Raw genomic sequence first — 14,269 nt, forward strand, 5'->3', positions numbered from 1 at the left:
AGTATAGGACACTGCGAGTTTGTATTACGTCCTATTATATTTTTTTCTTGATTGTGTTTTTGGTGTAAGCCCATCCCCTTGCACCCCGTGTGTGTGCGTGCGTGCGTGCGTGCGTGCGTGCGTGCGTGCGTGCGTGCGTGCGTGCGTGCGTGCGTGCGTGCGTGCGTGCGTGCGTGCGTGCGTGCGTGCGTGCGTGCGTGCGTGTGCGTGTGCGTGCGTGTGTATTAGTATAAGTAAATATATTTGTCCATTTATATGCCTTATGTCGTACAATTACGAGCATGCGCTATTTAAAAGTAAGATTACGCGTATACCGTGGCGATAACGAAAATTATGCGTGGAAACTTTATTGTAGATAATTCAAAGAGCTTTATTTTTTATTTGACACTTTTTTTCAGGAAATCAATATTTTTCGAAATATATGTAAACAAATGAAAAAACCTGGTTTTTACCTTAATTTTTTACCTTAAAGATAACCTTGTCGGTAAGTTTTATTATAATATTCGTAATCAGCACACCAAAATACAGTAGTATACCAATTTGCAACCAAATCGAAGGGTTCATCTTTTCAGAACTTTATCCTAATTATATCTCTAATGTTTCTTAACACAGCACTCTAGAGTGACAATCAATTTATCGAAGAAATATTATTAGATGAAATTTTTCAGTTTATAGTTTTGTTTCTCAAGGTAAGGCACTCCTTTCAATGGCACAAATGTATACGACCTGTTGTAAAGTTATTTTTAGAGATTTATTTAAAACTATGATTATGTTAATGCAAGCTTCGTATCAGTGTTCACATGAAGTTGAGTGGCAATAATGGTATCCTTGGGGTTATATGTAACATCAGCAGTAATTCTTAAGGTACATTGTGATTATACTCGTATATATTTTTGTTTATCACTCTTATTTCACGGTGCATGTTTAACCTTGCCAAAAAATATCACTTTCATTTACTCTTTTGTTTTTTATTGATTATTAGTTAAGCATAGTTCCGACACAAATAGAATTCATTCTGAGAAGAACATGAGAAAAATCAATTGTTTCTTGTTGAAAGGAGAACTTATTCATTTCATAAGAATTCAAATATTCTTTTACACTAAGAAGGAGAAAAAAGAAAAAATCGATCACAATATGTTCCAGCTTCACCTATGAGTAAAGCATTGACGCGTGTACGTTGTAAAGAATAAAGATTATTTTAAATAGGACAAAATAAATTTGAATATAAATTTGTGTTTTATTTAATAATTCTAAGTATTTTTGGGAAGAATGTAAATCCATAATCAAAAATTGGATGTCTCTTTTAATATTACAGAATATTAAATATAATATAATTCCAATCATACTCACCACCTGTGATTGTTTCCAGCGTGAAAGCATTAAAACGCCAATTTCCAGCTCTTTGTAACATGCACTGTAACATATAAAATACAAATATGATATGAATATAATATAAATTATCATTAGTAGACAGAATAAAAGTATAAATTTATTGTCAACATACAAAATTAATGATAAAATTATCAATAATGATTAAAAGAATTTATTGTGAGAAAATAAGTCGGTAATTTATAAATTTAAAATTTTTTCAATTTTTATTACTTATAATAAGATTCAAATCTACAGATAACATACTACTACTATATACTGTAATTTCATTGGCTATTTTGCCACTTTCGTATAGAAAAATTATTTGCATGTTTTCAAAAATAGCGTCCTAGGCTGTGTTCCGAAATTCACTGTAAGTAGTGAAAATCTATAGTTTACGTAGCGTATACTATAGCTTTTCAATACTAGCAGTAAATTTTGGAACGCCGCAGCCCTAGTGTGGTGCAATAATTCGTTATATTTAATAGACCTAAATTTAACCCTATTTTTGATTCCAGAATTTAATAGTCGATATCAAGAGTTTTTTTCAAAACTTTATAATGAAGCAAAAAGCATGGCCTTTTTTGCTTCAATGTTGAATAACTCGATAAATAAAAATCGTTTAATACTCAACAAGAACGCAAATTAAAGATAAAAATTCGCGCCTTCAAATGCTGTAACCGCATTTGCGTGCAATTTTTATTTGACGCCGTGGAGCTTTGCAAAGTTTGTAAAAAATTTGGAGATTTGACGAATCCTCATTTGAATCCGCGTAACTTCATGAACAACCTATAAATTTAATGAATTATCAATCTTGAAACTAGAAATTTCAAGCTTTGAAATGTTTTTTGAACATTTTTTTATGATTATTTTTGACAAAATTATTCTCTCTTGAATTTCGGTTATTTTTAGAAGTCAGAATAGATGATGCTTTAATTTTGGTGTCAAGTGTATTTACGAATTAGAGTGCGTTTTCTTATACTCTATTATAAATTATTATATTACGGAGAAGACATAATTTTTAAAAATATGATAAAAATACATCAATCTATGCCTCATTATGAATTATTGAAGAAAAGTGTAGATTTTTGGTTTTTCGAAGAAATAACGTTGATGTATCACCTTGATTAAAAAGTTCCCGGAATTCATTCAAAAAATTTTGAATACCTATGGTTTTCCCGGGAAGCATTTGGACGCAGTACATTTGGACACAGCCAATCACAGCGGCTGGTGCCTAGTAATTTTCTTCTGTTCAAGCGTTGTGAGTGGTTCGTGTCTAATTGTACTGTGTCCAAATGGATGCTTCCCGTTTACCCGACACTCGACTAGCGCTTTAAACAATTCATTGTGTTGGATGGAATCAAACGCCTTTTCGTAGTCCACAAATATCAATACAAGTGGTTTGTTGTACTCAATGGATTTTTCGATTAATGTTTTAACGACTTGTAAATGGTCACTTGTGCCGTAGCCCGCTCGAAACCCTGTGTGTTCTGCGGGTTGATAAAAATTGAGCTTAGACGTAAAGCGCTTAGTTAAGATCTTTGTGAATAACTTATACAGGTGTGGGAGTAAGTTAATTGATCTATAGTTTTTTAAGTCAGCAATATTTCCTTTCTTGTGTATAATGATGATTGCATTGTCCCAAGCTGTAAGTGTCCTTGTCTCTATAAGGCATTTGTTAAATAGTGTTAAATCTTTTAATAGATCCTCACTTCTAATAGCTTTAATCACAATGCACTTGAGTCATACTCGCTCTGTACTGCTTATAATATTCCAGTATGAATTAAACATACAAAAACAACACGCTATACAAATAAGTTAAAAAATAGAAATGGAGTACACTCTCTTTCCCTGGGAGAGAAAACGCAATCCGAGGGTGTCCCCGCGGCTGTGCTCGGGCCCTTGTGACGACGCACGCAAAGAGCGTCACTTCACAACGGAAAGGACGTAGAATTTCTTACATTAGTTTTTTGAAGAAACAATGTTGATCTACGCTTCATTATGGAAAAGACTTTACTTTTTAGATAGATTTTACTTTATTTCTTATTTTTATTACATATTAAAGAATTAAAGAATTAAAAAAATATTAATAATAATTTTAAAAATGTTATAAAATAAAACATATTTATATAACATATTTGTAAAACAGTACTATATCCTGTATTTGAAAGTAATAGCATTTGATCGTGGAATGTGTTCTTTAATTAAAATTGATTTATCAGCTATGTATCTAAATATAGACAACATGGATAATATATACGATACATATATAATGTTTATTTGATCGAATTAATAATAATAATAATAAATATGTTCTATTTTATATATTATTTCATTATTTTATCACATATACGTTAAATTCTTGGATATTCATAAAACTGCATAAAAATGCTTACTAATTGCGGATAACTGTTGATAACCATCTTGACTTCGTCGTTAATGAATCTTTGGCTGCTTAAGGGCATGTTAAAATTGTTCTTTTTTACAATATCTACTGAATGTTAATTTGCGCACGCGCCGCTTTTTATAATAGCAATTACTGATTTAAAAATGCTTCTTCACAATTAAAGTATAAACCGAAGTTTAAACAGTAAACCGAAAAAAATTAGTAAATTATTTACAATTTTTTTCGTCTTTCTTATAAAATTGTTGTATCCGTTATACGAGGGTGAGTTAAAAATTATCTGGACTTTCGTAATAAAATACTTTGTCTGTTGTCGTATCGCCTTCCGCGAATGCATGCTTACTACTGTCTCAGGGAAAAATTATAAATCAAATCGACATCAATTTGACGTCGATGGCGTCTCCAAGTCGAGACATCGACGTCAATTTGACGTAGATCATCAACGTAAATCAGATATTAACAGCATTTACAATCTTTGATAGGTTTAGTTAAATACCATAATACCGATAAAAAATTATAAGTCTAATAACATTTAAAAATTGAATAAAAAAATTAATTAATTAAAAATTACATTAAAAGAAATTAAATTAAGTTAAATTCAAAGTGAATTTTTAACAGTATTATACGTATTGTTTTAAATAAGAATGTAAGAAAATTTTTTTTTAATTAGAGTTTTAAAATTACTCTAAATAACCAAACAATAAGAAAACCTTTATGAACATATTTTATATATAATTATATATATTTTTTACATAAAAATTTCCTACCGGTAATTAAAATTTAAAATTTAATTATGTATAAAACAGAAAATTAAATTATTATTATTATATTTAATTGTATGTATAGAAAAACTTATTTACATGCTAACAAGCTTTAAATTATTTAGATAGTTAGATTTCTGTTATTGGATGCATAGGCGTTGCAAAAAAAGAGGCGCTGCAGAAACTATAATAAAATGATAATGGAATCGATGTCAAATTGACATCAATTTGATGTCGAAATCATTTTGATATTGATTCAATAGATCATTTTTCGTTGAGTTATATAGTAATACCGATAAAAAATTTCATTAAGAAATTAAATTAAGTTAAATTAAAAGTTAATGTTTAAAAGTATTATTTGCATTATTTTAAATAAGAATTTAATGTAATCTATTTGATACTTATACGTTAACATCTACACTATCTATATTTACTCGTATCTTTCAAAATCTATAGATATTTATTTTATATTATGTATATATTACTTCTATATATATTTCTTTTTTTAATTTAATATATCTCTAAACTGTTAAAAATTTTCAAACATTCAAAAAAATTCGAAAGATTTTATTTTTCTAATTTCATAAATTGTTTAAATGTAATGCATAATATACAAATTTTTAAAAATTTTTCATCAGTTGTATTAAGAATCCTAAATACTCTCAGCGACCACATTTAGGAATCCTTACATTAGTAGAGAGAAATGATACGCTGAGAGGCTGAAAATTCTTGCGTACTATTTTTAAATAAAAAGCTATTTTGATAAAATAACATTGTAAATCATTTTAACCAATTTGTAAAATTGTTCAAAAACTTTTTTTTTTCTTGACAGTTGTTTATTAACTGCCAATAAAAGCATAGCCTTCGGACAATTTTACAAATTTGTTAACGTGATTTATAGTGTTGTTATCAAAACATCTCTTTATTTAAAAATGGCACACAAGAATTGTCAGCGTCTCTCTGCGTGTCACATCGCATTAAAATTCGATTTAATTATAATTTATGAAATCCTGTAATTTCGGATTGAAATGGATTTAACAAATGAGTGCTGGCGCCACCGCTAGGCGGCCACGCCGCGGGGGATTTTCTTGTGAGTCAAGTGCGGCCACAGGCATTATATCTAGGCCTCACCACGGCCGATTCCCCAGCTCATATTTCAATAAGCTTTTAGAACCTGCTTGTTGTAATCTCGAAACAAATACTCTCTTTCATTCTTTTTAAACGTGACGTGTGTGTGGAACGCTGTTCCACATAAAATTTTATATTTTTACGTGTAAATAACAATTAAACAGTAAAAAAACTGTAGGCACCAGCCGCTCAAATGACACTGTAATCAATCGCAACGTGGTCAAACGGGTCACTCCCGTACCGATGAGCAGCAAATCATGTAATAAATAAAATCAAAGATGGATAAAATCTCTAGCAGCAGCGTACTTGGCGGGCTCGTTTTTTTATATAATTTTTAGAGCACGCAGTCCTTCTATTGTTCATACTTTTATTTAAATCACTGACGAATCTCAAAATATTCTATTCACCTATTTATAAGTTTTTATAATAATAATTACTTAGAAATTAGTAAGTACTTTTTCATTATCTTTTGTAATGCTATAGTAAATGACGAGATTTTAAAATTACATTATTTGATGATTAGTATTAAATTTAATAATAAATACTATAAAAATTCAAAGTAAGCTATTCGGTACATTCAACAAGCTTATCTTTATGTTAATTTTTCACCTAACAATTTTTCTTATTCTTTATTTTTTAGCATACTGTATTATATAACATCATTTTTATCGGAATTTGGATTAATTTTGTTAAATATTTATGCCATTATTAGGACTATATTCCAACCAATGCCAGTATTGAAAATTGATTTAATAATTTACAAAATCTTGTAAATAATGATTAAAGTGTAGGCTATATTTTAACCTTTAAACACGTAAATGGGTCTAAAAGATCCCATATGAAGTTTTGAACGCCTGCTATGTAAAGACGGAATGAGATAGGAGGTTCGAACCGAGACGTAAAAAAGTTTGAAATCTCCTTTTTCGATTGATATAGTTGATCAACTTTTTTGGTCAACTAGAATTCAAACGGCACAGCAGCAAAGTTTTGTTAGGGTCAATGCAACTCATATAATGTGTAAGTGAAACTCTTTTTGTGAGTATTTTACATAAAAAAGCTGGACAAAATACGTTCGAACAGGTCGGTTTACGGATGTTACTTGCATATACTCTGTCTAAAGTTGGAATACTATAAAATGCTGTAGAAAAGGGAGTTTTTTCGAAATATATCATGAAACACATCAATTTTCAGTTTTAGACACGATTTAATCAAAAATTCCTCATATTCGTCTTGTTACATAAGTACATTTTTTAATAGAAATGACAATAATATAATTTTTTTTTTGAAAGTATGAATTTTTAGCTTTAAAACGCCGTATTGTAAAGTTATTCAAAGTTTTTTGTTGCAAAGATATGATTTTTTTTTTAAGTGGATTTTTAGATGCCCAAAAATACCTTATATTCTCCATGTTACATAATTATACTTTTTAAAAGGAATGACTTTGCCAAATTTTATTTTGAAAGTGTGACTTTAGCTTTAAAACGCCGTATTTGAAAGTCCTTAAACGTTTTTTGTTGCAAAGATATGATTTTTTGAAGGAAAAGTGGATTTTTTACCAATTTCTCATTTTTGCTTGGTTTTTCTTTTATAACTTCACAATAAATTATTTCTCGGCAATGCCGATTGTGCAGTCACACTCCTGAGATTTTGAACTTTCGTTAAAAAAAAATCGTAGAAAAATATTGATTGTAATCAAAGTTATAGCTTTTCAATGTTGAAAAAGTCTCCCATATCCAAAAACGTGTTTCCGTATTCAGGATCGGTGTGTTTAAGGGTTAAACTGAGTGTGTGTATAAAAAATAACTTTAACGGTATTAGTTAAAAAAACCGGGCCCGCCAAGTACGCTGCTGCTGAAGATTGTGCTCATCTTTGATTTTATTTGTCACATAGCTTGCTCCTCATCGGTATGGGAGTGACCTGTTTGACCACGTTGCGATTAATCACAGTCATTTGAGCGGTTAGTGCCTACAGTTTTTTTTACTGTTTAACACTGTAAGAAGCTGGTGATCAATTGCAACGTGGTCATAAGACTCCCACCCCATCGGTAATAAATATACTTGCAATATTTTTGATTTTATTTCTTTTTGATGATATTATATTTGATTTTATTCATCGTAGTTTTGGTTTGGTTTTATATTACAAAAAATATTCTTGGCGCTTCTTTTTACATTTTTAATGTTTAGGCGGATATCACAAATTTTTGCTAAGTATTTTAATACATTAACCCTTAAAACACAACGATCCTGTAAAATACGGAAATACATTTTCGGGTCTGGCAGACTTTGCCAACTTTGAGAAGCTATAACTTTGATTACAATCAATATTTTTTTACAATTTTTTTTAAATAAAAGTTTAGAATCTCAAGAGTGTGACTGCACAATCGGTATTGCTGAAAAATAATTTATTGTAAAGTTATAAAAGAAAAACCATTAAGCAAAAATGAGAAATTGGTCAAAAATCCACTTTTCCTTCAAAAAATCATATCTTCGCAACAAAAAACTTTTAACGACTTTCAAATACGGCGTTTCAAAGTTAAAGAGTCACACTTTCAAAATAAAATTTGGCAAAGTCATTCCTGTTAAAAAGTATAATTATGTAACATGGAGAATATGAGGTATTTTTGGGCATCTAAAAATCCACTTAAAAAAGTCATATCTTTGCAACAAAAAACTTTGAAAAATTTTACAATACGGTGTTTTAAAGCTAAAAATTCATACTTTCAAAAAAAAAGAATTATATCATTGTCATTTCTATTAAAAAATGTACTTATGTAACAAGGCAAATATTTTTTATTAAATTGTGTCTAAAATTAAAAATTGATGTGTTTTATGATTTGTGATTTATGATGAGTTTTTAGTATTTCGGAAAAATTCCCTTTTCTACAGCATTTTATAGTATTTCAATTTTAGACAAAGAATATGCGAGTAACGTCCGCAAACCGACCTGTTCGAACGTATTTTGTCCAGCTTTTTTATGTAAAATACTCACAAAAAAGGTTTCACTTACACGTTATATGGGTCGCATTGACCCTAACAAAACTTTGCTGCCGTGCCGTTCAAATTCTAGTTGACCAAAAAAGTTGATCAATCAAAAGAGATTTCAAATTTTTTTTACGTCTTGGTTCAAACCTCCTATCTCATTCCGTCTTCACACAGCAAGTGTTCGAAACTTCATATGGGGTCTCTCAAACCCACTTACGTGTTTAAAGGTTAATAATATATTACAAAAAAATATACTTGGCGCTTTTTTTTACATTTTTAATGTCTTTTAGGCGGACTTTTGCTAAGTATGTTGGAAGTAACAATATATATCATAGACGTAGCAAGGTTATATAGATACAATGTGTTCCTTCTTATATTGTTCTTTCATTTAATTCATACACTGGAAAATACTTATTTCATACATATTACATATTACGTAATATGGTACATAATCTAAAACTATTGAAATTGAACGTTTGGATGGATACAATAACAAAACATTTTAATACAAGGGTAAATAAAAAATTATCCGCACTTTTGCTAGAACATGTCTTTAAGTTTGTCATACTGCATTCCGGGCAGGCAGGCTTTAAGTTGGGGTTCCGTGATCAAAGCCTTGATTGCATCAGTTTGTTTACCGCTTGGTTACCGCTTCTTTAGTTGGAAGGTGCTGAATTTCATCGGAAGCTTTTAACACAATGCGGGGACAGTTCTTTATCACGCAGAAATGTATATGAATGGATCAAAAAGTTTAAAAGTGGACGCACAAGTGTGACATACAAAGAGGAAGTAGGACGCCCGTCAACTCCCACCACCGACAAAAAGATTCAGCAAGGTCTAGAGTTGATACTGGCAAATCGGCGTATTGTGTTAAAAGTCTCCGATGAATTTCAGCACCTTTCACTCTTTCTGACCAAAAAAATCGTATTACAGCTCTCTGTTCCTTTTTGGTGCAAACTTCTAGCGGAGCAGTCATATTTATACACTCGTAGCGATAAACAAACTGACGCAATCAAGATCCAATTTTGATTATAGAACCCTAGTAGTGTCAATTTAAAGCCTGCCTGCCCGAAACGCAGTGTGACAAACTTAAAGACGTGTTCCAGCAACAGTGCGGATAATTTTTGATTTACCCTAGTAATAAAATCAAAATTACAAGTTTTAATAGTCGAGGTACATTTAATAAGAAGCAAAAGCTTCACACGTCTAAAGTGCGTGAACAAAGTAAAACCTAGTTAGAAAAATAAAAGATCATTGAAAACATTTTGTCACAAACCAAGAGCACATAGACGGCGCTCCACAGGAATGTTGAATTTGCTTATTTGACTTTATTCAACAAAAACTTTTATATGGAGCATATATTGTCACGAGTCGTCTGCAGAAAGCGATAATTAAACTATACCCATACAGCACACTAATATTGTACCAATATTTCAGCAATATTTAATCACAAGATTGCGAATATTGCAGCAACATTGTAAAATATTGATACGATATTAACGAGACATTGTAGCAATACCTAATATCCCTTAAATCAATGTAGTTTCTCCGAAATGTAAATATTAATATGATTACACCACATAATTTCAATACAAAATAATATTTTCGTAGCATTTTAAAAACACTTTTCCCAAAAAAATCTCAAGTATTTTCTTTTGGAAATTCCCAAGTGAAAATTCTCAAGTGAAAATTCCCATCTAAGTCGTGATCGCGGTGGACGCTGCTTGACTTCTGCGAACTGGATCCCTCATGATGATCTGTGAACACTTTATACTAATACGTATACTAATATGTGTATAACTGAGAGATTAGGTGAATATATGTAGAAAAGATGAAACATGTACAATTAAAGCATAATATTTACATAAACATATGTCCGAATTGTCTTATTATATAAGTTTATGGCATTTAAATATTCGCGCGTGGTTAAGCGCGATCGAAAAGTTAAGAACTACCAGAGCGGCGCTGCGAGCAGTTGCGAGAGCGCCTCGAGAAAACTCCCGTGAGAGGATCACTTGTATTTCTACAGTCAGAAAGTAAAGTCACTTCGTATCCTTAAGTGTGTCTCCTGATTAATCACTTCCCCAGTCAATTAAATCTAACATTGGTCCTTCGAGCCGGATCCCGGCAAGAGAGGCCGGGAGACGAAATAAGTGCGGCCAGAGAGAAACACCGGCGATCAAGGAGGAGAGCCGGCAAGGCGAGATCCCTCGAAAAAGCAGTCGGTGAGAAAAAGAGACTCGACGACTCGAGAAGGAGAGAGAGAGAGAAAGAGGGATTAAAAAAAAAAGGAAAAGCTAAGCGCCGCAACGCAAAATTCACGATCGCAAGGCGCATTCAAGCCAAGCATCCAGCAGCCACGAGGCGAGCAACCACAGGAGTCCGAAACCACGAGGCCGGCAAGCGAGAAGCCGGCAACGAACGAGAACGAGGAACGAGCTGAAAGTACGAGACGGTGGTGGCAGTCAAGCAGCAAGGCGAGCCGTGGCATTCCATGAGACATCCCGAGACACACGAGGTACCGAAAAAGCGCATAAAGATCGAAATTCGGCAGATCGAAAGACCGAGAAGAGCGGGACGAGTCCATTTTAGCGAGCGAGAAATCCATTGCGGCGGGCGAGCGAGCCTGCCCGAACAAGTGAACGAGAGCGATCTTCATCTACGAGCGTCTCCGTGCAGGCAAGCACGGACGACCACACCCAGCGAGCAAGTCTGTTCGCATCCTGCGGACGACGACGACAGCAGTCAACGAACGAGTACGATCGCATCAGGCGAGCGAGAACGAATGCAGCCAACGAGAGAGTACGAGCGTTCGAACGACAAGGACAGCCGTACTTACGAACGAGCCAGCAACGATCCGGAGACGACAGCAGCGAGCTAAGTCGCATAAGCGTTATAATTTCATTGAATTGCATAAATTCACATATATATCGTTAAATAAGTTCACATGTCTATCGTCAGATAATTTCATACATAATTTCATAAAGCTAGCACTAAACGATTTATCATCTATAGTCGCATAATTTTGCATAACTTTATTTTGTCTGGACGCCACAAAATAAACGAATAAACAAAATGAGCGAATTAACAAAATTAAAGCAGAGGAAAAGAATAACGAAGGCGGGCATTACTCGAATCGAAACCTTTATGAGAGAAATAAACGTTAGCACAGTAGACATAGAAGAAATAAATGTTAGACTAAAGAAACTGGACGAGCTTCATCGAACATTAAGTGAAGCGTTGATAGAAATAGCAGCATGTGATAAGGATATTTCGGATGAGCAGATCGATGCCGAAATGGCGATTTGTGAAGAAAAATATATAGAGTTAAAGGTATTAGGCGAGCGAATAGTAAAAGATCGAGTAAGGCCGGCCGGCGTTAGCAATCGCGTCGAGCAAGCAACAGTGCCAGCGAATCATCCTTCAAATAGAGTCAATGACAATTTTTTGAGATTGCCAAAAATCGATTTGCCCACTTTCTCGGGTGCTTATGAAGATTGGCATCCATATTTTGATCATTCAATTCTTTAATACACGCTAATACGTCGCTAAGAAATATACAAAAATTTCATTACTTAAAATCGTCCTTGAAGGGTGAGGCAGCGGAAACTATTGCTTCGATCGAAATATCGGATGTCAATTATAATGATGCATGGTTTCGTTTAAGAGAAAGATATGAGAACGAGCGATTAGCGGTACAAAATCATATTAAAGCTATATTCGAATTACCCATATTAAGGCGTGAGAATAGTAGCGTATTACGAAATATTCTAGACGGATTATTAAAACACACGAGAGCACTGCAAGCACTGAGACGTCCGACGGGTCATTGGGATGATCTTTTAATTCACATTATAACGAGCAAATTGGATTTCATTACGATTAAAGAATGGGAAAATACATTAGAACCAAGAGAATTACCAACATTACAGGACTTTACGGAATTTCTAAGCAAAAGGTGTCAAACTTTAGAAGCAGTTGCCAGAAGAACTTTCATAGGAAATCAAAACACAAATTTAAAACAAAACTCTAATGTTAAGGTAATAGCATCCCACGCGGCCGTGACTGACGTCAAGTGTGAGCAGTGTAAAGGCGATCATCGAATATACCATTGCAAAACATTTAAAGAACTTCCTATCACAGAAAGATTAAATAAAGTATAATCCATGAAACTGTGTCTAAACTGTCTTAGAAGCAAGCACACGATTAAAGACTGCACTGCCAGTAATTGTAGAATATGCTCAAAAAAGCATAGTACGCTATTGCACGAAGATCGTGGACCCTCGCGAGAAAATAAAAACGAAACAAATAATCAAGAAACAAAAAAGGAATCAGATTCCAATAAGGCAAGCACTTCCGTATGTGCATCGGCTCTATCGAAACAATGCGCGAAGCAAACGCTATTGTCTACCGCGGTAGTAAGAATAAAAAATAACGAAGGAAAATATGTTGAAGGAAGAGCTCTGTTAGACAGTGGTTCTCAATCGCATTTTATAACGGAAAGTTTTGCCAAACAATTAAGATTAAAGTCAACGGAAGATAAGTTTAAAATAAACGGAGTTAATCGAAGCGTTTCTAGAGCGACAAAATCGGTAAATATAAAACTAACATCACGGTTCGGTACATTTGGTACAGAATTAGAGTGCATAATCATACAACAAATTACACCAATGATACCTACATTCGAATGTGATACGGTTAAGCTAAACATACCAAAAAATATTAGATTAGCAGATCCGAATTTCCACGTGCCGGGTCAAATAGATATTCTAATAGGCTCAGAAATATTTTGGGATTTATTCTGCATAGGACAAATAAAATTAGGAAAAAATATGCCCACGTTACAAAAATCATTATTCGGTTGGGTAGTTGCAGGACCTATACAAATAAATAACGCAAAGAAAGCGACACAAATAAGTTGCAACTTAAGCATAATAGATCAAATTAACGAAACAATACACAAATTCTGGGAAGTAGAAGCTTACGAAACGAATAACAAAACGGGTTTAGATCAAGAAGAAAAATATTGTGAAAAATTTTTCAAGGAAACATACTCTCGTCAACCGGGGGGAAGATTTGTTGTTAAACTACCAGTAAAAAAAGAAATATTAGCATCATTAAACGATTCTAGAGAAATAGCTTTGAAAAGATTTTTATCGTTAGAAAAAAGATTCGCAAAAAATCAAGAATTTAAAAATGAATACGTCAATTTTATGAGAGAGTATTTAACGCTAGGTCACATGAAACAAAGTTTGACAATTAAAAAAGGGCAAATACAAGTGTTCTTACCGCATCACGCGGTATTTAAAGAAAGCAGTACCACAACGGGTAGTTTTCGATGCCTCGAGCAAAGGGGCAAAGGGTAAATCGTTGAACGACGCGTTATACAAAGGTCAGGTCTTACAACTAGACTTATTTTCGTTAATAATAAGATTCCGAAGATTTAAATATGTTTTAAGTGCAGATATATCTAAGATGTATAGACAAATATTTGTACATAAAGAGCAAACCGCGTTGCAATCAATTTTGTGGCGGGAAGATCCTACAACGGATATCGAAGAATACGAATTACTAATAATAATTTATGGTACACAGCCAGCATCCTTTTTGGCTGTACGGTGCTTAC

General features: G+C 32.9%; 1 protein-coding gene across 8 annotated transcripts in view; it reads right to left on the reverse strand.

Moving 5' to 3' along the window:
* Window positions 1–14,269, reverse strand: part of LOC105197919 (homeobox protein 2) — a 263,567-nt gene that overhangs the window by 121,283 nt on the left and 128,015 nt on the right. For all 8 annotated transcript variants that reach the window (XR_005575239.1, XR_005575240.1, XM_039451994.1 and 5 more), the window contains one exon: window positions 1,351–1,414. Coding sequence is in view for 6 of the 8 variants with exons in the window: in XM_039451994.1 (XP_039307928.1) it covers window positions 1,351–1,414 (64 nt within the window). In the remaining 2 variants the exon portion in view is untranslated. The remainder of the gene's footprint in view (window positions 1–1,350; window positions 1,415–14,269) is intronic.

Source organism: Solenopsis invicta, chromosome 1 (genome assembly GCF_016802725.1).
Source record: "Solenopsis invicta isolate M01_SB chromosome 1, UNIL_Sinv_3.0, whole genome shotgun sequence".
Lineage (NCBI taxonomy): Eukaryota > Metazoa > Arthropoda > Insecta > Hymenoptera > Formicidae > Solenopsis > Solenopsis invicta.